The 25,361-nt window shown below is 49.3% G+C and overlaps 1 protein-coding gene across 3 annotated transcripts in view; it reads left to right on the top strand.

Annotated features, from left to right (window-relative positions):
- The window catches only part of LOC130042716 (target of rapamycin complex 2 subunit MAPKAP1), a 262,810-nt gene that overhangs the window by 187,601 nt on the left and 49,848 nt on the right, over positions 1–25,361 (top strand). The window contains exon 8 of one of the 3 annotated variants that reach the window (XM_056134880.1): positions 21,034–21,177. The exons of 1 other annotated variant lie outside the window; for it this stretch is intronic. In XM_056134880.1, coding sequence (XP_055990855.1) covers positions 21,034–21,177 — 144 coding nt within the window. The remainder of the gene's footprint in view (positions 1–21,033; positions 21,178–25,361) is intronic. One more of the 3 variants, XM_056134881.1, reaches the window with a different exon arrangement.

The raw sequence follows: 25,361 nt of genomic DNA, 5'->3' as shown, positions 1-25,361 counted from the left end.
TCATGTCAGCTCCATCTGCAGCCACGGTGGGAGCTAAGAGCTATGGGCCAAATCTTGACTTTTTTTTTCCTTTGCAGTGCTGGATATGGAACCCAGGGCCCCACATGCAAGGCAAGTGCTCTACGGTTGAGTCACCCCTGACTTCTAAAGCTACGTTTAGAAAAAGCGTTGTTCCTTGGCCAGAGGAACGTGCATTTGGGGTGCCATGACCCTGTTTCCATTACGTTGCCAATGCGTTGATGTGGTCAGGTGTTGGTGAGCTCCTCATTTGGGAGAGACTCTAGGGAGAGGGTGTTGAGCTCTCATCTGAGTGCGGTGAAGTTCCTTGTGGAGAAGAGCCAGCTTCCGGCTAGCAGGCCTGGAGTTGGTGATAGCACCTCTGGTGGCCTGACAAAGAAGCAGGGAAGCCCTTGGTGAGCCTGGCCTTGCACCGGCTCCTTTCTGCCAGGGCAGGAGCAGCGCACTGTGTGTGTTGGCGATGGAGTCTCCTCCGAGAACAGAAGCACTGAAGGAGAATGTAAATGTCTTAAAAATGAAACGTGATGCACATCAGTTGAAATTAGTGTTGCCTCCAGGTTCCTTTAATGACATGAGTCTTTAATGAGTCCTTGGGGAGCCAGAGGAAGATACCAAAAACAGACATTTTCAGCATTGATAATCAAATACGGGTGCCCAGCAGGAGGAAGCTACTGATACTCTGATACAGAAATAGAAAATTAAAGCAAACTTGATTTCCAAAGTTTGTGCGCACATGTGTGTGTAAGAGCACATAACAATTTTTTTGTCTTCCACAGTGGAAATTAATAGATGCTCTCTGTTATTTATATTAACTTTTATAACAACTGAATAGGAGCACTTATTAAAAAATAAAAGGCAAAACTAAGTACTAGAATCAGTAGCAATAGCCCCCCCCACATTTAAACTAATTTCCTATAAGGAAGGGCTCAGAATGGGCGCAGAAATAGTTTTCATTAGAAATATTATGTTTGTAAAAGAAGACATCTTAGTTTCAAGTTCTAGAGCTTAGAAAAATTTTTGCTTTCCCCCTTCCCTTTCTTATGTGGCCTTTTACTACTTGGAAACATCCTCTCTCCTAAAAACAGTCTGTTCCTTTGTGTGGGATGACAGTGTCTAGGAAAACAGGGTTATTAAATAGTTGCTTCCCATTATAAACATTTCCAGGCCTTTTTAAGACCAAAATGTTATAGGAGTGTAACTGTTACATTGAGAAATTGCCACGTTTTGTCTGTGACCTGTCTTTTCCGAAAGTTAAAGCACAAGCTATTAGTTCAATAGTCTGTCCCATTCTAAGAATGACTAATATCTCAAATATAAATGAAAACAGCTGCTTTTCCCTAACATTAAAGTCCCAAACAGCTGCCACATGTACATTTTGACATTCTTTCTCCCCCCACCTTTCTTTTTTTTTTTTTTAATTGGGCCAAAATTTCGTTTACTGAATCGACTAATCTGGTTCAGTATATCATCTCCCGTCTGTGACGAGGTGGCGAAGAGGTCATGGAAAAGCCTATTGAGCTAGAGTGTAGCTGTCCCAAAAGGCCTGATTTTCCCTAAAATGAAACCCGGTGATGAGACCTTTCTGTGCCAGGAACATAAGGTCTGTACGGGCCTGGTGGTGGCTGCTGTTCCGTGCACGTGTTGCCAGCCAGCCTCAGCTGACAGCCTTTGTTCTCCTCTGCAGCTAAAGAGCTTGTGGAGTGCCACCCCATTGTCTCCAGAAAGCCTGCGTCAGGGCTGTCTCCTCAGTGGCTTTATTGCAGGGGGGGCTGCGTGATCAGGCCCTTCCACTGGCTATCAGGAGGCTCCCATTAGCAGCCAGGGGACCCTGGCCAGTCATTCTCCCTGTCTGTATCCCTGTTGCAGTAAAGTGAGGTCCCAGCCAGATCACAGGCACAAGGAGATTCTGGTTCCGCTCTTGTTCTTGCGAGTCTCTTGAGTTTTTTGTCTCTTTGTTTAGTCTGTTTCAGTCTGGTTTGGGGGCCACAATCCAGTAGTGCCCAGGGGCTATTCGTGCCTTGGTGCTGAGGGCCGCTCTTACTCTCAGTGATTCCTGGGGGATCGTGCCGGGCAGAACGTCGATCCCAGGCCTCCTGCACGCAGATGTGCTCCAGCCCTTTGAGCTGCCTTTCTGGCCTGGCTTGTCTCTTTGTGTACAGGAGAATTACAGTATTGTCTCCTCTAGCTTCGTCGCTTTGCTGGGATTTTATTACTCAGGGAAGTTAATTCTGTCCCCGCCCTCCTTCCTCTGGCTGTGAAACCCAGCCCTACTCCCAATCTGGTGCTTGCACACTTTGTTCCTTAGAGTGACTGCTCTGAGTCACGGATCAGCAGGCTCTGCTACTGCGAAGGAAGCCGGCTCCAGTGCAGTCCCCGTTCAGTGCAGCCCAGAATGTGTGCAGCTGTCTGCCCAGCTGCTCAGTTGAGCTTTTCCAGGGGTCTGAGGCCCCTTGTCAGAGCAGCGGCGCAGCAGCGAGAACATGGGCGTGCACGTGGAGGAACGACCCAGCGTTCCTCCGAAGCACTCTGCATCTGGGGCCAGCTCCGCAGAAGGGTTAAAAGCAGGAGAAACTTTGGTCATAAATTTTCTTTTCAGCAGGACTTCCCAGGGAACATCTGACATTAGCAGAGAGGAAATGCTGATTGGCCTGGGAGTCAGCTGAAGGAGACAGGAGCTGCTGAGGAAGCTGCTGGATTTACTGTTATTAGCAAGGCAAATGGAAAGCCAGCAGGGCAGCCCTGCGCTCGGATAATAGATCTAACAAGAAGGCAAACTCCCAGGAAGGAAAATGGCTGGCAGCCACCTCTCCCAGAACCTCCTTCACGGCCGGTTTTTGCTATTGCTTTTATCTTTTTTTTGTTTTGTGTGTTTAGCTTGGGAAAAACGAGGCTTAAAACACTTAGACTTTAAGGCACAGTTGACTTAAAAACAGCTTACCGGATTTTGCTTGTTGTTTGTTCTATAGATTGAGAGTTGAACATGGCAGTATGTACAGAACCATACTGATAAAGTTGCTGCTCATTGAGCACGTATTATGTGCCAGAGTAAGTGCTTTACAGATGTTATTGTCTTTACAGGTGTTATTGTCTGTTCATGAGGTTGTCTATAAAACAACCTCATGAACTAGAAATAGCCATCCCACCTGAGAGATAAGGAAACAGTGCTTAGGGAGGACTTGGGTCATTTTTCAAGGCCTGAGAATTTGGTGAAGTGGAATTTTTAACCCCCACGAAGATCCAACCAATCTGGTGGGGCATGTGCAGGCGTGAGCCTGAATGGCTGTTGCAGGGTCACACAGGCTCCTGGTGACAGCGTTTAACCAGGGCTCGGTCGGACAGGTGCAGATGGAAAGAAGGCAAGACAGAGCAGTCGCCGTGGCCACTGGACTGTTCTCTGAAGCATCTGAGACCCACCACATCCCAAGAAGGAACAAGGGCAGAACTGTAGATCTGAGAGCAAGCTTGGGGCAGTAGAGTAAGGGCAGTAAATGAGCAAAATCCTATTGTCAAAATCACTTTTAATAATAACCAAAAGTTCCTTTTAAGATGCCTATGGGGCGTCCAGCAAGATAGTACAGTGAGCAGGGCACTTTCTTTACATGTGGCTGACCCAGGAGCAATCCCCATATGGTCCACTGAGCACCAACAGGAGTGATCCCTGAGTGCTAAGCCAGGAATAAACACTGAGCATGACCTGGTATGGCTCCCAAATCAATTTTTTTAATTAAGAACTCATAATAATTAAAATGCCTGTCAGAAGCCACAGAGAGAGAGAGAGAGAGAGAGAGAGAGAGAGAGAGAGAGAGAGAGGGTATAGTCAGTCAGGCACTTGCCTTGCATGAAGACATCTGGGCTTAATTTTTTGGCGCCCCATATAGTCCCCTAAGCACCAACAGGGGTGATCCCTGAGTGCAGAACCAGGAATAAGCCCTGAGCATTTTCAGGTGTGGCCCCTCAAAACAGTAAATAAATAATTAAAATCCCCATCAGGGCTATGAAGATAGTGCAGCAGGTAAGACACTTGCCTTGTATGCAGCCAACCTGGATTCAATCCCCACTACCATGTATGGTCCCCCGAGCCCTGCCAGAAGTGATCCCTGAGCCCAGAACCAGGAGTCAGCCTTGGCCACCACTGAGTGTGACCCCTAAAGCCAAGGAATAAATAATAGAATGCCTGTCAAAGTCAGTGTTCTGTAGCTTTTCTAATTACATCCAGTATAGCTAGTGTTTTTCTTCTAGCATGAAATAGTTCCAAACTAAAACACATTTTTTTATATATACATTAGCGTCAGGCCATTTATTACAAAACACTATACACTTTCCACTGCAGGCAACTTATATATTGACAGCAAATTTCTGCAGAAACACATATTTTTAAAGGCTGAAATCCAGTATGGCACAGAAAGGTGCCCCCCTGCCAGAAAAGCTGGAGCTGGCACCTCCTGTCCAGCTGATCCGGCCAATCATCAGCCATTCACCAAGTTCCATAGTTGCAGACATGTGGAAGACTCCTGCTCGAGCTTACTCTGGCGGAATTTGGCGAGATCCTGAGAGCCCTTGGCAGCTAGAATTCTACATACTGTTTAAGTTGTGCTCTTGGTCCTGTCCCTTTTTACCTCACTATTTCTGCCCAGCAAGTATAGATAAATATATGGATCATTAAAAGAATCCAGGCATGGGTAAGTGTAGCAGTGGAAGGCAGAAAGGGGCTTCAGAGAAACACTGCAGAACTGCCAGCGCCAGGGCTCGGGAGCCTTGAAGGCCAAGGTAAAGGTAAAGGCCCTCCCGTTGATCGTCGATTTGCTCGAGCGGGCCCAGTAACGTCTCCATTGGAGACTTTGTTGTTACTGTGTCTGGCATATCGAATACTCTCGGTAGCTTGCCGGGCTCTCCGAGAGGGGCGGAGGAATCGAACTCAGGTCAAGATGGGAGTTAAAGAGGGAAGTCCCAGTTTTCGGCTCGTCTCAAAGCCTCTTTCCCTGCAGCAGAGCCTGCAGGTGAGAAGAACATTACGTAAGGAAAGGCGGTGGCCAGTCTGGAGATCTGGTGGGGACGGACTAATGTTGTACTGGGGATCAGTTGGGAAAACCTGGATTCTAAAGACAGGACGCCAAACAGGACGCAGGGAACACCCCATGGCAGGGATGTGGTTCTGACAGACTGGCGGGGTAGCCGGGGTGAGGCCAGGAAGCCGAACACTGCCCAGTGAGGAGACCCTTCGACACAGAAGGACAAGGTTGGCTTGGATAGAAAGTCGGGGAGGAGGGTGAAGTTATTCGTGGGGAAGCAGTGGCTTGTTACCTAGGTGGCAGAGGCTGACCTTGATGTCAGCAAGGAGGAAGGCTGAGTAAATACATCCCAAACTGTGAGCCCTGTGCACCAGGCCAGGTCCCCCAAGGCCGGAGTCCGCCTCACTCCACTTCATGTTTGTAGCAGCCGGCTCAGGCAGGTGCAGCTGGGCGCAGCTCAGGCACAGCCAAGTTCGTTTATGCCTTGGGAGACACGTGGTGGACCCACTGGAAACACAACAACAAGGCAAAGATTTGCCAAGGGAAGGTTGATGGGCTTATGGTTGATTGTCCTGTAAAATGAGATGCACACAGGCCTTGGAGTTGGCTGTGTTCCCACGCAGGTCAGCCCAGGCCGTTGCTGTAAGGATGGGGCCCCTCGGAGGCCCCCATCCACCCAAGCCACTTTCACCCAGCTGTTGCTAGAACTGGTCCCTGACCCGCATCAGGCCCCCCAGGTATTGGCCTCTGGTTACGGGAAAGGAGCCCTCCACATGTTCTCTGCACCGGCAGGTCCGGAGAACCAGGCCCCTGATGGTCCATGTGCCCCCTGTGGCCTCCAGTGGGAGACGCGGCTTTTTTATCACTCCAGAAAGGCGGCAGACAAATGAAGTCTCCTTTTTGTTTATTTCTTTTGTTTTTGTCCTTAGGTACTTGTGACTGAATTCACTGATTTCACTGGCTGTCAGGGCTGTGTTAAGGAAAATGGGTTTGAACTGCTGTGGTTTTTGAGTGCTGGACTGGATGTCAGGAACCTTTGCCGTCACGGGAAAGTCTGTCACTCTGGATTTACTATCTGTCCCCACAGCTGAATTCCTCCACCCCGTGATTTAGCACCCTGGCTCCCCATCAACCAGTTTTGGCATTTATTTGAATGCATTACCCCACTGGTTTCCATAAACTCTTTTACAATTGTTTAAAATAAATGACTGTTTATTTCCACAAAAACCATCTGTATTTCTTTACAGAGCAACAGATAACTGTATGTAAAATTTGGTAATGTCACAGTGAGTTGAGTTAAGAGAAACAGATTGGATTGAAAAATCGGATGCTAAGGGATGATGTTAAAGGTTTCCATCCTTTCTAACAAGTGAAATCTGGATCACTTGAAGGAGGAAAACAAATATGTCTCTCCTGCGCGTAATCTCAGCCCCCTTTCACCAAAGGGACGGGCGTTCATGCGCTCAGCATCCCTCTCTGCCCCTTCAGCACACTCTGCTCCAGAGGCTTCCTACCTTCTCCAAGTTTTGGCATTTTGGGGTGTGTAGGCTGGCCCCCTTCTTGTTCTAGGCGGGGCTTCTGGAGTGGACCCACGCCTGTGGTCACAGTGCCATAACTGCGAGGAGTCACACTGGCTGTCACGCCTGGTCTGAAAAGGCAAACCTGACTGCTGGGCTGCCTCAGGAGCAGAGTGTGGGGCCAGAGCTATAGGAAAACAGATGCTTCCCTTGCGCATGGCACACCCGGGTTCGATCCCCAGCATCCGAACACTACCAGGAGAGATTCCTGAGCACAGAGCCAGGAGTAAACCCAGTGCATCGCCGGGTGTGGCCCCAAAACAAAACCCCCAGAGAGCAGAGCAAGTCGCCTTCGTACTTGCTCCAAGTACCCACAGGAAGCCCTGTCAGAGTTGGGGCGCTGTTGGCAGGTGGTCATCTGGAGTCAGATGGAGGCGGAGCTATTAGGGGCACCTTGGAGGGTGGAATGGTCAGCATGCACGTGCAGTGGGCCGGGCTTCAGTGCAGTCACCATGATCCTAGGCACACTGGTGCCACAGCATGCCAGGGCTGCATGTGCTGCCAGGAGCCTGCAGCCTCTCCTGGTGCGGGACCCATTCGGGAAATAAGTCCAGGCAGAGATTTCAGGTGGGGGAGCTGCACAGAGAGAGAGAGATCTGTGGCAGGGCTCCCAAGCAGGGTTCTCATCCCCTAGAGAAGGGAAGATTCTTCCAGAGTGGAGGTTGGGAAAGGGGGTGGTATCCAAAGGCACAGAGAGCTGCAGCAGCCTCCACAGGCAGGTGTTTTTGGGGTAGGAGGTGGGAAAGAGATGAATGTGGTTGACCCGGGGTTCTGGCCCTTCTGGGGAGACAGATGGTGACTTGCGTCCCTAGCCTGGTGCTGGGAAGCACCAGGAGCAGCTGAAGTCGCGCTCCGGGCTCACGGAGCCACAGGCAAGTCTCGGAGGTTCACATGGGGAGTAGGCACAGCCCAGCACCACGTGACCCTAAGCAAGCACGATCTGGGCCTCCATGCTGCATGGAGTCCTGCACCCCACCCCAACCCCCATCTGCAGACCAAGGTGGAGCATCAGGACTGCCCTCGGGAGAGTTCTGGTTGTTTTCCACAGGCCACCCGAATCCCTCAGGGACAGGACAGACTTAGTGGCCCTGACTGGGGGCCAAGGGCCCACCTGACCCTGGGCCTGCATGCTGGCCTCTCTGAGAGCACCGCTGCGAGTCAGCAGTGGGATTCGGGCCCCCTTGCTCCATCAGGAGCCAGAGAGGGCAAAGGAGGCCCGGGGGCACACTCCCTGACCAAACATGCGTGAGCTTGCCCAGCCTCTGATCCGTAATCGCAAGAGGAATGCCAGCTTCTCGCACTGTCCCCACCTCAGGCGAGAGGGCAGGGCGGGTGACTCAAGCAGTAGAGCACAGGCCTCAACTCCGTCCCCAGCTTGCATGCCCATGGGTTCACCAGGACATCACTGTACACAGAGCTGCAAGGCAGAGCATAGCCAAGGAGAGCCCCGGGCTCAGCTGGGGTGCCCTGGGGAGCACCTACAAGAAAAGAAGTGCAGACAAAGTGGGGATCTCTAAGGTAGAAGGAAAAGCCCCCATCCTGCTGCCCTCCTGGCTTCTGTCCACAGATCTTTCAAGCTGACAGAACAGCCCTGACACAAACTTGGCCATATCCTTGTACATAGAGTGGCATAAGTGCATGTGTGTTTGTGGTGACCATGTCTGTGCATGCACCTTCATGCACACATTGAGTTGGGGGTTTTCCCGGTGGAGGCACTTTTTACCACCTCGGTCTTTGCCCATTTAGTAATGGACAGGCACTAGAACTTTGTTGGCACACCAAGAGAGGGGTGAAGCTGTTCTTCCAGTATCAGTGTTGTATTTGTTCTTGATTTTCTGTTGTTGTCTGTACCTGGGGACCATATGTGGAGTTGCTCAGATGCTACTCCTGAAGCTGTTCTCAGGGGTTGTTCCTGACAGTGCTTAGGGGCCTGTGCATGTGGTGCCAGGGGTCTAATCTGGAGCTCTCACATGCAGTGCACATGTTCCTCTCCCTGGCCCTGTTTAGTTCTTCCCCCCCCCCCCCCCCGCCTCCGTTTTCTGGCTAACACCCAGTAGTACTCAGGGGTTGCTCCTGGGGGTGCTCAGGGGACCATGTGAATCTAGCAGTGCAGCACGGGCCACCATCATTCTCATGATGCACTCAGTCCATGTGCTGTCTCTCTTCAACCCATGTTTAGACTTGGAATCCACAGCCTTACCACCCTCAACGGGCCTTGTAACATCTGTTCTTGTAATGTTTCTTTTTTTTTTTTTGCTTTTTGAGTCACACCCAGCGATGCACAGGGGTTACTCCTGGTTCATGCACTCAGGAATTACTCCTGGCCATGCTCGGGGGACCATATGGGATGCTGGGAATCGAACCCGGATCGGCCGCATGCAAATGCCCTACCCGCTGTACTATCACTCCAGTCCCAGTTCTTGTAATGTTTCTTGAGATAGATTTTTGGCGCCAAAGAGATAGCACAGCAGGGAGGGCACTTTCCTTCACACAGCCCATCCAGGCTCGATTCCCAGCATCCCACATGGTCCCCTGAGCACTGCCAAGAGTGATTCCTGAGTGCAGGGTCAGGAGTAAGCCCTGAACACTTTCAAATATGGCCCCAAAATGAGAGCATTTTTTCGTTGTTGTTGTTGTTGTTTTGGACCAGTGTAGGTTATTCAGTTTTATTTTCTCTTTCTCCCCTTTCTTTGGTTGCTGTTGTCTGGAAGCCCTGAAGTTGTCCCCACTGGTTGTGGTGCTCCCGGAGGATCACTGCCGAGTGACTCAGGGTCCTCCCTTTATTTTTTTTTTATTTTATTTTTTTAAATTTTTATTAGTGAGACATCATGAGGTACAGTTGTAGACTTACAAATTTTTGTACTTGGGTTTCAATTATACAATGATCAAATACCCATCCCTCCACCAGTGCCCATTTCCCACCACCACGGATCCCAGTATCCCTCCCAGCCCCCATCCCCCCCATCCCACCCTGCCTCAGTGGCAGGGCATTCCCTTTTGTTCTCTCTCTCTTATTGGGTATTGTGGTTTGCAAAAGAGGCAATGGGTGAGGGTCCTCCCTTTAGCTGCAGTGTTTGTGCGTGCACTTACAGGGGGAGCATTCATTTAGCCTGGCTGGTGCATACCCACTTGCTGGCGAGGGGCCTGGCGGTCCCATGTCTCTAAGTTGAGGGGCTCACACACTTTAATTGTGCTACTTTCACACATCTCTGTCCATTGGAGATTACATACTTTGTCATGCATGCGGGGTGCGAGACAGCACGGCCTTGGGACTCTGTGTGGAGTATGTGGGCAGAGCACTGGAGGGCAGAGTTCAAACCTCTCTTGCACTTTGCACCCCTGAGCAACCTCCCAGCCCCACTGCTTCAGTTTTTTCATGCCACATGGTCCCCTGAACATTTCGGGGTGCGACCTCTGAGCATTGCTTGCAAGGTCTCAGGCTCCGTTCCTCCAAGCCTCCTGAGCACCCCTTGGGAGACCCCCCTCCCCGCACCCCTAAAGAATAAGTGCCACATTGCCAATGTCCTTCTGCTTTCTGTGTTGCTGAGCACCCCAGGGAGCTCCAGAGTACAGAGTGGTTCTCTTTATGTCTCTCCACCCCCTCCTTGATTGGGGGTGTGGAGTGGGTGATGGGCGGAAGCTGCTTCTGAGCCAGCACGCTCAGTGGTTCAGGAGCAGGGGGCCAAGAGGATGCTAGCACACAGGCCAGGCTGCAGAGAGGAGGGCCAGTGCCAGAGGGGGGCTTTCCCTTCCCTCCTGTCCTGGCCTGTCGCTCCCCTCCACTCCCCTCCCCCAGGAAGCTGGGCATTCAAGGAGGAATGTGTTCTAAAGAATTATGATGTTCCTGCATTTTCTTTTACACAAAGAAGGAAATCTCAGCTGTACGCCCTTTCCTTTCCTTTCCTCCTCTTGGCACTTTCTGATTGATGATTGGAAATGATGGCAATACATAAACTATTTTTCTTTTTATTTTATGACCTGGTAATAGCAGTAACATATTTCCAGTAAATGTTTTCTATCGCAATAAAAAAGTTGTAACAAGACTAGAAATGGGTATAGTTAAGCCCTACAGAAATCACACTTTCAGAACTGTGGATTGAGGCAGTAACTCTGTAAATCATTTAACTTTGGGAAAGGGCCCCCCCCCCCGCCCTCGGGGGGGGGGGGGGTGAGGAAATCAGGGCAAGTAGCTGATGTTGACTTGAATGCTAGTCAGAGGATTCTGCCGTGGGGATCTCTGTGTTGACCGCCTGATGGCCAGCTGTCCACGCTCCTCCTCGCACCATCTTTCCTCCCTTCTGAAATGCTAAATCATCCCAGTCTGGCGAGTCTGCTTTTCAGCCCAGAGATCAAAAGGCCATGGAGTGCTCTTTGCAAAATACAGTGTGGGTGCTTAGAAAGCGATTTCTGGATTTCTCAATTTCTGGATTTCTGATTTTTGACATTTTAGGTGGGGTGGTTGCTCCAGGCAGTGCTCAGGATGCCCCAGGACGCTCCCGGAGCATCTCAGCCAGCTGGCCAGGAGTCCAACGCAAGGGCTGAGGAGGTGATATGGCAGTGCCCCGCAGTCCCAGGGTTCCCGGGCCTCCTGGGGGTGGGGGGCGCGTCTGGGGGATTGTGTGGGGCCAGTGATCCAACCAGGCAGCAGCGTGCAGGAGAAACTTCTAAACCCCTGGACCGTCTCTCCCACTTGCTCTCCTAACTCATGTGCTGTCCTCACTGTGGGGACGGCTTAACCCGCATGTAGGGTTTCTTTTTCCTCTCTTGAAAGGGAAGGTGATCCTAGGGTTTCTGCTTCTGAGAATTTGAGGAATCTGAAGGTGCGTGCCTGGAAGGGCTTTGTTAGAGCTCCACCAGGTCCTCAACGCCAGTGACTGTTGTTACTCTTTTGTTAACGCTTTAAAAAAAAAAAAAAAAGATGGCCTGGAGCTACTGTACAGCCTTGTTCGTGGCTGACCAATGTTCAACCCCCCAGCATCCCATAAGGTCCCCTGAGTAACACCGGGAGTGATTCCTGAGTGCAGGCCAGGAGTTACCCCTGAGCATCGCTGGGTGTGACCCAAAAAAAAGCCAAAAAATAAAATAAAAAATTAAAAGACAAATTCTGGATTGTGTCGCACTTCCCCCGGCTACATAACCACAACACTCAGTGGCTGTTATGTGCTAGCCATGTGTTCTACAAAGCCGTGTGTAATCTTTGCATGTGTTCTGTGGAAGTTGTTGAGAAGCCAAGGTTTCAATCTAAGGCTGACTCCAGAGCCCACGTGCCAGCCCACGGAGACTGTGATACTTGGGGCAGGAGCAGAGATGGTTGAGAACAGTGGGCGGTTCTGTCTCCTGAGAGCTCGCTGTCTCCAAAGTCTGGGGCCAGGTCAAAAAGCAACATTTCCTCTCCCCGACCCCAGGCAAGCTGCCAGCCTCTTCACGCCTTCCCTAAGCTTGCCAACTTCTCTGAGGATGAGTAAATAGCCGCCGTTAACGTGCCCGAAAAGTTAGACCTTCCCAGGCTTTGTCTCTAATTTCTGATTCTAGCTGACACCTTCATTAATGGCTCGATGTAAGCTTTCTGTCGACTTGAAGCCTACCGAGCAAAAGTGGTTTTGCTGTCCTATCAATAATGGTCATAATTTCCCCAATACTCTCATCAGCAGTGAATTGAGTCTTGCAGCAAAGAAATGGAAACCCCAGTGCAGTGGTTTTAAAGTGATTTGTCTTGTAGACGGCGTCTTATTTCAGTAAAATCAGGTCAGCGCTGGCCCTGCTGGGTCAGATGTAAGTCTGATACAAATTAGTTGGAGGAAATTGATCATTTGAACCGTAGGTTATTTTTAGCTGCTGTAGCTTTTTCACCTCTTTTTTCTTTATTTACATGTTTCAATAAATGTAAATCATCATCTCCGGCCCCGTGAAAGCTCTCTTCATTTTAGCCAAGCCTTGGAGGAGGGCGGGCATGCTCTTTGCCTGGTCCCCAGGAGCAACCTTCCCTTCCCTTGTGGGTTTTGTTTCTGTGCTGGCATTGTTCCCACCCTCAGGCCCCCTTTCTGGGGTTGTTTATTACACACGCTGGCCCCTTGACCAGTCTGTTCTTCATTGCTATTGAAAGTTAATGGGGGCAAAATTGCATTCCCAAACATTTGAACCTGAAGTGGCCAGGGCCGAACTTAGTTGATCTCTGGTGATCGGTTCAATTTAGTTACGATTTTTTGCCATTAGGCTGGGGCTGAATGATGGTGATTTGGTTGAGGCCAAATGTCTGAAGAAAATTGGCTCTCTGATAAGAATGCTGTTATCAGAGGGGGCTACCTTCTCATTTACATTTAGATGAGTATTGATTATTTATTTACTCAGAGAAGTGAGATTCGTTTCCAATCTTATCTTTCTCGTCTCTGCTTGTCAGCAGAAAGAGAGATAGAGCTCCTGACATCAGGCCAAGATAGCAGTACTTTGTAGTAAAGATAAAAGTTGGAATGGGCCTTTTTCTAGTCTTGACTGAAAGGATAAGTTTTAAAAATTAGAACTGATGGGTCATGCTTTCAAAACCTTTCCTGAAGGTTTTGCAGTTTAACTAGGCAGGAGAATTGGCTTATTGGAGCAACCCTGGTCCTTCTTCTTTTGTAATAGGAATTGTATTTAATTTGATTATATTCGGCTCTTTCACTGAGAGCAAATTGTGTATTGGCTCAGAGGAGGCAAAAGTGTGACCTTATTGTCATGTCAGCATGTTCCGATTTTATTATTTAAATTCCAAATGATCCCGTCTGGGCCTCAGAGGGGGGATCAGCGACAGTAGTTATCACTGGACTATAATTCAGCGCTTCTATTAAGATCAAGCAGAAAATGGTTCTAGTAGCCCCGAGAGGAAGAGCCCTTGGCGTTTGCGCTGACCCTCAACACAGCCTTGTGGAGGAACTGGTGGGGGTCTGAGCTCGGAGATGACACTGCCCAGGGGGTTTCTGCAGCCCCCGCCACAGAGCAGATAGACCTCAGCACAGTGTGCTCGCACGGCTCCCCTTGCCAGCAGTCTGGCCACCAGAACAGGAAGCTGATATCATCACTCCTATGCAGTTAGCATCTGTTGCTTATGAGCAAAAACTCGGACCGAGACCATGGTCTGTACCACACTCCCTTCCCAGCCTGCCTCCCCTGCACCCATGGGCCCACAGTGGGAGCCCATGTTCCTGTGGGCATGTGCTCCTTCCCCTTCTCCTGGTCCAGCCCTTTCCAGCCTCGGGAAGGGAGAGGAAGCACATGGGCACTCGTTCTTCTGTGTTCCCACGGCATCTCGTTCCTACCTGGGCAGAGCGCTGATGGCACTCTTTGATGATTTATCTGCTCGAGTGTAGCTTCCTTCTCCCGCCCATCCCCAACCCCCGCTCAAAGGCAGGAATCATTGATTATTCATCTCCATGTCTGGGACATTGCTGATGCTCAAAAAATTGCTAAATGGATGAGTGAATGGCATTGTAACATCACATATCCTGCGTTATTTGTGCTGTCCTAGTTTATTCCGTGGGTCCTGACATTTGCCAACTTGGAGATTCTATTTGCAGGACCGGAAAGACTAGGGAACCTTCAGGACTCCCAGTCTGCAGAGCAAACCTGTGATCCGAAATGCCGCCTGTAGCTTACAGGGGAGTGTGTTTGAGCAGCTGGGCATCGTCTCCCGGCCCACACTCAGGGCGGCTGCCCGGATGCCACCATGCCCCCTGCAGGCCTTCTTTCCTTCTCGGTCTCTCAGCCTGCTGTCACTCGGGCTAAGGAGCAGCCTCTGCCTCCTTGCCCTGGTTTTTGTTTCAGCCCCTACCAGCAGCACTCACAGCTATCAGTGAGCACCTGGCCAGGGGAGTTGGGATGGTCCTGTTGAACCCTCACAGCAGCCTTGCACAGGAAGTTCTGTTCTCCAGCTTTACAGATGAGCAGATGTACAGCAATGAAGAATTTGCCGGCAACCAGAGTTGGCGGTACCCCTCTGTCTCGGGGTGCAGGTGCCAGCCATTCCCCCTTACCTCCCAGCCTTTCATCTTATTTGCTCAGACTTAACTTTTTTCTGGCTTCAAGAAGCTCTTTCAGATTAAAGCACCTCTTTCAGGTGGGACTGGAAAATAACATGACATGCCAGGGACCTGCTCAATGATGTGGTGATAAGTTCCTTCCTCTAGGGCCCACCTCAGTCCACAGAGCATTTAGAATGCATAGGTGATGCTCAATACAGCATAAAATGATGCATGGGTTGAGAGTCCACGAAAGGAAGAGTAAAATAAAGATCCAGAGAACCAGCTCGCCCAGAGTGTGTGTCCAGTGACATGATCAAGTCACACATTTCCTGCCCCACTTCTGAGTGGGCAGAGGAGAAAAGGACTCAGCACCCATTTCAAGATTGACACTACATTTGGATTCAAAATTATCTAAGATACAGAACCAGTGACCTGCTCCATGGAAGCAGCTTTCCTGAAAGTCATGCTGAAAGAGCATTTGTTTCTATAGGGAAGACATTGGGGGAGAGGAAAATAGGAAGCAATGGGTGAGCGGGCATCGGGGCTTCAGTTATGCGGGTGATGTGGGGAAGGGGTAGAGCCATGTACCCAGAACAGACTCAACAACACTGAAAACACGGGGTCTAAGTGACAACCACTGGAACTTTGTAATATGCCTGTCAAGTTGACAGGCAGAAAATGGACCAGGGGTGGGGGTGGGGAGGGAATATGGGCACTGCGAGAGGGAAGCTGACACTGGTGGCGGGAGTGGTGTTGAAATATTATATGCCTAAAACACAACTATCAATAACTTTGGAAATCACAGTTCTTTAATAGAAAAAACGAAGAGTGTTTGTTCTTCCCATGGCCATTAGCTTCAAACCCAGAGTAATGGAGGCGGTGGCATGGCTTTTCGCCTCCCTCGGGCCTCTCGGAGCGCTTCCCCTTGGATTACAGCTCCCCGCCTTTCAGCAGGGTTGCCTGCTAAATCCCTTTCTGTTTCAGTCGAGGATTAAAGGGATCAAGGAAGCCGAACTGAACCTGTAGCCACCATCCAATAGGCACTGCTGGTTTTATTTGAAACTTAGGCTTACCTCGGGTTTACAAAATCACAAAAAAATCCTGCCTGAGTACTTAGAACTTGGAACCCTCCCAAAGTGCCCAGAGCAGTATTTTGTCCTTAGCCTATCAGTGACATGGCATTCCTATTGTTAGTGCATCGTGAAATGGCAGCGGGTTTCCTTGGTGGCTGCAGAGTCACTGCCTTCCAGAATCTTCCTTTGCGTTCCCCTTTGCTCTGAAGCAGAGGGCATGTGAGTTCTGGCACAGCTGCGATATTTTTTAAAGCCTCTTCCCAGGGTGGATGTTGCCTTGAGACCCACCTCCTGCTCAGTGTGAGCCTTTATGTTCACCATAGTCATTTCTTGGGGAAAACTATATTAATAGAAACTGGTCTCATAGCTTGTCTTTTGAAAATGGCTTTTAGCTATAATATTTTTTTTCCCTTTCCTCCCATGTCAGCTGCCTAAAAATTAAGCCAGTATTCGACAGCCACAGTAGTTTGATCTACAGTAGGTCTGAGTCGTCGTAATCGTGCTTGTCATCAGCAGACATTTATGAAGCACTCGTCACAAGTGAGGCGTGTGGTGAGTGTGTGAGATGGAGAGACCTGGGCGGCTGGAGGCAGAAACCTTTGTCACACCACTTTCTGAGGGACCTGGAGCCATTTCATCCCTGCGAGTCACTTTCTGCCTGTGTAAAATGGAATCCATGCTCTTGTGGGCTCGCGTGATGAAGAGTGAATAAGGTGATCTTTGGTAAAAGGCCTGTCACAGAGCCCAAGCAATAGCACAGCGGGGAGCGCATTTGCCTTGTATGTGGCCAACCCAGGTTTGATCCCCCCGCACTCCAGAGGGTCCTCCAATCCCTACCAGGAGTCAGCCCTGCGCACAGAGCCAAGAGTAAGAACTGAGCTGAGCTGAGTGTTGCCCAAATTTAAAAACAAACAAAAAAAAAAAAAAAAACTCAGCGAATGCATATACCTACACAACTCTTTCCTGAGTGGCCTTACGGTCTAAACGCTGGCTCTTTTTAATAGCCTGTAATTTATAGTTAATAAGAGCAGAAGAAAGCTTCAGAAGACTCAGACTTTGGTGCCAACAACTCTTGAATTTCATTCCTCTCTTCCAACTTTCTGCCTTGGTGATTTTGGAAAAGCAGCTGCCCCCTGCCATCCTTCCGAGATAATCTTTGCCCCTCATTTGTCGTGAGCTTTCAGTAAGACCATTTTAGAATGGTCAGGTAACAATGAGTCATTATCATGTTAGACTTCAAAGGAAAAAGAAATCACAAAAAAATATTTTCTGGGGAGTAAAGTAAGTAAAGGCCCTCCCGTTGATCATCGATTTGCTCGAGCGGGCCCAGTAACGTCTCCATTGGAGACTTTGTTGTTACTGTGTCTGGCATATCAAATACTCTTGGTAGCTTGCCGGGCTCTCCGAGAGGGGCGGAGGAATCGAACTCGGGTTGGCCATGTTGGCTGCGTGCAAGGCAGACGCCCTACCCGCTGTGCTATCGCTCTGGGGAGAGCCCACCCAATGTTTCCTCCTGGCTCTGTGCTCAGGGGACCAGATGTAGTCTTGGAAATCAAATAGGACTCGGCCATGTGCACGGCAGGTGTCTCATCCCCTGTACTCAGGTCACGGTCACGGTCACGGCCCTCCCGTTGTTCATCGATTTTCTCGAGCGGGCCCAGTAATGTCTCCATCGTGAGAATTGTTACTGTGTTTGGCATATCAAGTACGTCACGGGGAGCTTGCCAGGCTCTGCCGTGCAGGCGAGATACTCTCGGTAGCTTGCCGGGCTCTCCGAGAGGGGCGGAGGAATCGAACTCGAGTTGGTCATGTTGACTGCGTGCAAGGCAGACACCCTACCCGTTGTGTATCCCCTGTACTAGAAAGGGAAAAAACAAAACATGATTTTAATAGGAATCTGCAAGGACAGGAGAGAACTCACTGGAATGAGCACATGCTTGTGTTTGCCTCAGGACCCCGGGCTTCTCCCCTCTCCCCACCCCCCCCCCCACCCAGAGACAGGAGTCACCCCTCTCACTCCATACTACCCCACCCCCAAAAAGTGAAAAAAATCCTGTGCAAGCCCCAGTACCCAGGAAAGCCCCAGTACCCAGGAAAGTAAATGCTGAAAGTGTTTTTCAACACGACTTTCAAAATGCTACAGGGACCTGTGTGTAGGGATAAAGGTCCCCTTCCCACTGCTGTTCCCTGGAGTCCTTTATCCTCATTTCCCAGAGAGTTGCAGAGACTTGAGGGAGGAAGTGGACAAAGGAAACAATCATGAAAGTCCCTGTGAGGAGGCCTGGCCAAGGTGCCTCGAGATCGACAGATAACTGCCCAGATGTCCAAAACTCTGCATGGAGCTGGGAGTCAGTCCGCATGCGAGCGTGAAGGCCCCTTCCATAGCAGCACCTGTCCACAGAAGCAGCTCGCATCTGAAAGGTTTGTTGGCGATGCCATAATGTGTGATGATTATAGTATCCTCCAAAAAATGGTGTCGCTTCAAAGGAACTGGTGGACTTGGAATTATATAGCACTGTAGCACTGCCCTCCCGTTGCTCATCGATTTGCTCGAGTGGGCCAAGTAACATTGTGAGAAATGCCAGCTTGTTCTTTTTATTGCAGGAAAAATTAAAAAGCAGAGAAGAACACTAGGAAAAAATAAACCCTCATTATCCCACTATACACTGTCATCACATTTCCCGTCTTTTTTGTTCTAAATTTCAAAAAAAAAAAATTGCCACCCCTCGGTGCCCTTGTTGCCATTACTGCTGAGAAAACCGGAAGTGGTATTCACTTCATGATGTCACACCCTTGTAGCTGCATTGTTTGTACACACAAACAATGGGAGTCTTACTGGTTAGTTGTGGTGTTGCAGGAGGTCACTGTGGCACTCACACATGTACACACAGGGCTATGGACAGAATGCCAGATTCTCAGGCCAGGTGACACCAGGGATCCAATTTAGGGCCTTGCACAAAGTATACATCCCACTCTCTGAGCTGCCTCCTTAGCCCATAGCATCACTTTTAATATCTTTCTGGTATTTCACAGTGTTCTGTTGGATCTAGGTTGTTTCTAAAATATTGGTTATCATTAAACCATGAATTGTAGCTAACGTTTCTAACCTGATAAGCTACTAATCCTCACAGGTGGGTGGTCAGTGCCTTAGACTGTTTCTGGGGCTGGGGGTGGCGAGCAGCAGATTTCTAACAGGCCGGTGTTTTGAAACATCACCCCTGCTTATTTAGGGGTGACTGCCACCCCTCTAATACGTTATTTTTATCGTAATAGTGTTGGGGAAGGGACAGGAAGGAGATGCGGTGAGAAGAACCATGCACCACCGAAGTTTGTCGAGCGTGATTTTCCCGTAATCCCACAATGAATGTGTGTGAAAGTGTTCCGCAATCAGCAACAAACATGCCAGTTTCAGCAACAAATATGCCAGTTTATTGACAGACTTCAGTTCTGATAGGTGTGTGATTTTGGTTTGGGTTTGCAGTGCCAGCGGCCAAACACAGGGCTCCACCCGTGCCAGGCATGCACTCTTAACACAGCCACTTCCTGGGCCGTCTTGTGTTTTTGTAAATAAAAAATGTCCTCCCGTTGTTCATCGATTTGCTCGAGCAGGCCCAGTAACGTCTCCATTGGAGACTTTGTTGTTACTGTGTCTGGCATATCGAATACGTCACGGGTGGCTTGCCAGGCTCTGCCGTGCGGGCGAGAGACTCTCGGTTGCTTGCCGGGCTCTCCGAGAGGGGCGGAGGAATCGAACTCGGGTCGGCCATGTTGGCTGTGTGCAAGGCAAATGCCCTGCCGCTGTGCTATCGCTCCAGCCCTGTTTCAACAAAAACACAAATCAGCAGACACTGTCTTTCTGTCATGTGGAGACTGTCCCCTTCGTTCAATACCTTTGTTTGCTTACTACTAATCATTAGAATTCAGCAGTAATATTACAGCACCTTCCTAATCTGAGTACTGTGTATTAGATTTTCTAAAAATTACATAGTTTTTTTTTGAGCATGTACTTGTTCAAATAGTCGTATATATGTTGCGTATTGTTTAGTAAAGTGATGTAAAGCTGTTGGTAGTGTAAAAGAACTGAATGTAGTAAGAACACTGAAAATAGGCACAAGAGCTACTAAATTAGCCACTTAGGAAATATACCTTGAAGAAGTTGAAATACAACTCCAGTGCAGCCAGTGACAGAAAACTGGGGAGAGGGTGTTGGTGCGGGTGGGGTGACCTGAGATGAATGGGTGCAGAGGGAGGAGTGCTGGGTCTCAATAGCCCACAAATCTACAGTAGGAAGAACATTATAGAACCCTGTATTCTGCCTAGGAGCCCTGTGAGGCTTCGGATGCTTTTCTCAGATCTTGAATCCCTCTCCTCTGCCTGACCAAACACTCCTTTCAGAGTCCAAATAAAAGGATGGTTTCTTATGCCTCTAATCTTTTCAGTAACCCCTAACAACAGGAACAGTCTTTTGAATCAAATCACTGGACCTCTTAGGTATTATCTCAGAGTTGGATTGTCATTGGTATGACAGAGACAGCATGAATAAATGTATCAAATGCCCTAGTGTTTTATTAAGATCCCTGAGTCCCCTCTGTGATATGGAAATCTGGTGTCCCTAGCTTCCGCTGTGACTGAACTCGGGTCTCGTGTGTGATTTTGGTTTGGGTTTCACAGTGCCAGGGATCCAGCGCGGGGCTCCACCCGTGCCAGGCATGTTCACTAACGCAGCCATGGCCTGGGCCATCTTGTGTTTTTATAAATGTTTCAGCGAAAACACGAATCATCAGCCACTGTCTTTCTGTCACCGGGAAACAGAACCCTGAGTTGCATTTTGACATCACCTGCTCTTAGAATATATTTTTTCATTTTCAGACTTGTCACATAAGAGTTTAAAGCATGTTTTATACCTACCTATAATTGATTATTCATGATTAGGTAATGATTATTAATAATAAGTGCTTTGGAGGGAGTGCCTCCTGCGAGGCTGTTGCATTACTATGCTTCCCGTGTCATCTCCAATCTTTACACTAATCCTTCAAGGTTTCACTGTTCCCACACTGCATAATAGCAAACGGGTTCAAACGGGTTGGGTTTCCCGCTCTTTGATTCCAGGCCAGTGACATTCAAACACCATCTACCGCTCACCTTGATCAGGGGAAAAACTGAGCAAAAATAGACCTGGTTATAGGACAGACAAAAGTGTACAGTGTGAAGCGGGGCCAGGGCAGACGCACAGACCCCAAACCATCTCCAGGCTCTTCTGTCCCTGGTAGCCCGCTAGCAGACGGGCCTCTGCAGTGTGCTGACACTTCACGGGCTGTTCTCCAGTCTACAGTGTTTTCTAATGTTAAATTCACTGTTTCAGACCTCCTCCCCTCCTCCTGCCCCTTTGATCTTCCAGGCCCTCAGTACCGCCTGGAGAAGCAGAGCGAGCCCAATGTCGCCGTGGACCTGGAGAGCACTTTGGAGAGCCAGAGCGCGTGGGAGTTCTGCCTGGTCCGCGAGAACAGTACGTTGGCCTCCTCGCTGCGTGCCTGCTTTGTCCTTACAGACCAGCCTGTCAGCCCCGCGTTCGGGAGCACTCCCAGGTCTGGCTCCCCGGGGCAGGTTTGCAGGGACATTTGGTGCCAGGGCCACCAAAAGTATTTCCAACAGTGAAGTGAGGGATGCAGTGCTCTGTGGGAAAGCGTTTGCATCCTGATTTTCACTCCGCAGCAAACGTTCACCGGAAGCAGTTTAGGAACATGGGCCCTTTCTGAGGTAATGGCTAGTTTGTAGGTGAAGCAGCTGACCGTGTCAGTTCCCCAGGTCAAGCATCAGGGTTTAGGAAATGCTGGCCGTTAGTGTGACTCCCGCAGTGCGTGTGCTGGGCCAAACTGGAGATTTCTCTCACGTGCTTTAGAGTTTCTGCCCTGGTCATTTGGCCATCCCTCTCCTTTCTGTTCCCGTGGCCTTTGGAAAGAAATAATAATGCTGACCCTTAGAACGCTCTGCTTGGGGCCTTTTCCTCAGGCTGTGCTTCTGCTCAGTTGCTTCCTGTCCTCCACTCGGTTTCTGCATCTCTGCGTCTCCCTGTCCTGACCGTGATCCTTCCCTTCACGCCCCTTTTGTCTTCTGTCACTGGAGATTGCTCTTTCTTCACGGCGTGTATGTCTGTAATTTTCCCCCAGTAGTTGTTTGGTGTCCTTCTCTCACACACTGCTATGTCTGTGAGGGTCCTGACCCAGCCAGGTTGCCCTTCAGTAGTTCGGCAGGTCCTCACTCGTCCCCAGCCTAGAGGAACACTGTAGCCGACTCCTCCCATTCAGCCAAATGTCTGGAGTGACCCTGTGGCCCCTTTGCTCCGAGCGCCCCACTCTGAGACAGCAGTTCTGCTCAGCTTCCTTGGTATCTTTCCTGGGACGCTCCCTGTATGGAAATGCATACTCTGTGTATGCATACAAATATACCAGGCTTCTGCATGTATGTACATGCATGTAGCAAATGATAGCAGGTCGTCACCAGCGCCCTGTGTTTTCCTTCTCACCCATGCTCTGTATTTTTCTTGTATCATTTGGACACTATCATAGAGATTATTCCACATTAATCCTCGTGTTACTCCATATATATATGTGTCATGTACCCTTTTTTTTGTTTTGCTTAGCGGCCATACCTAGCAATGCTCCGGGCTTACTCCTGGCTCTGCACTCAGGAATCACTCCCAACAGTGCTCAGGGGACCTTATGGGATTCTGGGGATTGAACCGGGTTAGTCATATGCAAGGCAAATGCCCTAAATACTTGCTGTTCTATTGCTCCTGGCCCTAACTTGTCATTTTTAAAACTGTGATCAAGCATCTCGCAGTGCACAGTGCATTCCAGTGAATTTCTCTTCCCCAACCCCCACCCCACCTTAACAGTGCTCAGGAGCTCCAGAGACCACTTGCAGGGATACTTGGCATTCCAGGCTGGCCAGCTCAGTGCTAGAGCCTGAGAATGAAGTATTCCTCAGGCCTTTCTGTGCCAGGGCCCTCCAGGGCCACCTCTGTAACACTGGCAGGTGGGGAGAGGAGAGCCACGTGACATGGTGCTAGGGATCGAACCAGGGTCCTTCACATGGAAAACATGTGACCAGAATTCCCGAGCTATCTCCTGACTCTGAAGCCCAACTCTCTTACACTAGGAAGAACAGGCTATGGGAGTTTGTAGATCAGGCTCTGAACTCAAGACTCTTATCCTCACTCCATTTCTAAACATCAGCTTGATTAAGTTGTGGCCTCAGTGACCTCAGTGTCCCTCCCTAAAGGATTTGCGGGACACGTACAGTGTGCAGTCTGAGCGCAATTAGCAGAAGAAGCCCTTAGCAGCGTTTACAAAGGCCAGTAGGCAATCCAGTGGCTTAGAACCATTGGAATAGCATCATTTGTCTTTGTAAAATAGAATTGAATTTTAAAAACAATTTCTTTTTATGGAAATGTTTTTAATTTTATTTTTAGATGTAAAATATTATATTTGTAAATGGTCATCTTCAGAATCTATATCTGTAAATTCCAAAACCTGTAATTTTCTGTATACTAAAAAAAAATTCTTTTGGGGGACTAGAGATAGTATAGTGGATAAGACCCTTGCCTTGCACACAGCTGACCCGGGTTCAATCCCTGACATCCCATATTGTCTCAGATCATCTCTAAGAGTGATTCCCGAGTGCAGAGATAGGAGTAACCCAGGAGCATCACCAGGTATAGCCCCCTCCAAAAAATATTTTATTTTGCCATAATTGGATGCTATTATACACAACAGAAAATAGAACAAGACAGAGATCCAGTGTCACCCCCAATCCCCCAAGGGAAAAAAAAGTATTTTATTTAAATATGAATTCTCTATCAAGGACCATAAAGAGGCTAAATCAAATATTTTAAAAAATAGAAATTTACTGTTTATTGGTATATTTAATCAGGACCCGCTGCTTGGTCTCCTTAAAACCATTTTCAAAGCAGATTATTACAAGCCTGTGAGACTCTGTTTTTCCGAGAGTGCTATTGAACCACACTACCTTAGCTCACCTCCTGGCCTTGCCACCTGCTGACTTGTGTGACCTTGGACAATTCCCTTAGCCTCAGACAGTTGATCTGCCTTGTAAGGCTGGTGGGAGGAACCAGTGAGTTTTAACAATCCTAAACCTCTTAGAACAATGACTAGCACAATAAACACTCAACAAATGTTGACTCTAATTACTAACTATTGAAGAAACAGCATTCTGTGTCTGGCTGCTCAGTGGAGCGGTCTGGAAGGTCTAGAATGGGGAACTGTAAGGACCTTGGAGGACAAAGGTGTGTGACTGGGGGAGGGAGCGATGCAGAATAGAGGGGACCGCAGAAGTGGGGCAGGTCTATCACTATATGTCACAATATCAGAGAAATTGGAAGTGAGCTATTCCCCAGCAAATGTGCTGTGGTGTACCAGAAGAATTTGTGCCTCATCAGTTGAAACCATTTGATTGGGAAATTGCTGGAAGTAGCCTTTTAATTTTCGTGTAAGGAAGGACATTGAAAGGTATACAGAGTGGGAATGGGGGGGGGGGACCCCAAAGGCTGGAGCATGTGCTTTGCATGTAGAAACCCCACAGTTTGATCCCCTGTTGCTCAGGTTCCCCAAGACTCACTTGGGAGTAGCCCCCAAGCGTGGCATGTGACCCTCCTCTCATCCAAAAACAATGTTTTAATTCTTGGGGTCATCTCTTGTAAGGCATCATGGTGGACACCGCTCACAGCTCTCTCGTGCCATGTTCACACTCCTGCCTTCTCAGAGATAGTGCTTCAGCTGTGGAGAGAGGTTATGACTGCCCAAAATTAGCCAACTAGCAAATGATAGTGCCTGGATTTGAGGCTGATCCCCAAGGCCGTCCTGAAGTTGTTGATGGAGCAACCTGAATTCTTAATTCTAAGATTGGCTCTGATGACCATCTCCATAAATGAGAGAGGATTGCAGAAACCACTGGTATGTCAGGCGACCCTCCAAGGGACGGAAGCTGCATCATGGCCTGGATGAGAAAATGACAAACCCAAGTCCTTGCACTTTCCAGTTTGGGTTTTGACTGCTAATCGAGTCCATCCTTTTGCTGGCTGCCTGCTGCGAGCAGGAATCAGGCCAGGAAGGAGCTGAGCCCACCGTGCAGCGGGGGAATGTTAGAAGGCTTTGTTCTTGCCCAGGCTTTGAGATGAATTCTTGCACCAAAGTGAGCCTCAGTTTTCTTTTTCTGCCCACAGTGCCAGGGACCTTTTCCCCTTCTCACTGATTTTATCTCGGCCTGGGAGAAAGCTGCAGCTTGTGCCAGCTTACTTCTTCCACAGCCTGAGGCAGTGTTAAAGCAGCTCTTGGGAGACCCAGCAGATTCCAGCCCTTTGTTTTCCCGATTTCTCACTTGCGAATCACCCCCCTCAGAGTTGGGCTTCATACTCCAAGAACAATCTGTAGAATCAAAGGAGGGCATGAACAGCAACTGCTGACACTGGGCAATGACTGACCCCTCTTGGAACCTTCGTTTCCGGTGTACATGCCGTGCACAGTTCCAGCTAGTTTGCCAGGGGGGCCGGAGCAGCAGGCAGGGAGCTTGCCTTGTGCAGGGCCAGCCTGGCTTCCATTCCTGGTACCCATAGGGTGCCCTGAGGCCTTCCAGGAGTGAACCCTGAGCACAGCCAGGAGGAAGTTCTGAGCA

Source organism: Sorex fumeus, unplaced genomic scaffold (assembly GCF_029834395.1).
Source record: "Sorex fumeus unplaced genomic scaffold, SorFum_2.1 ptg000109l, whole genome shotgun sequence".
NCBI classification, from domain to species: domain Eukaryota; kingdom Metazoa; phylum Chordata; class Mammalia; order Eulipotyphla; family Soricidae; genus Sorex; species Sorex fumeus.
Note: the sequence above shows the minus strand (reverse complement) of the source record. Positions and strands in the feature narration are given on the sequence as shown.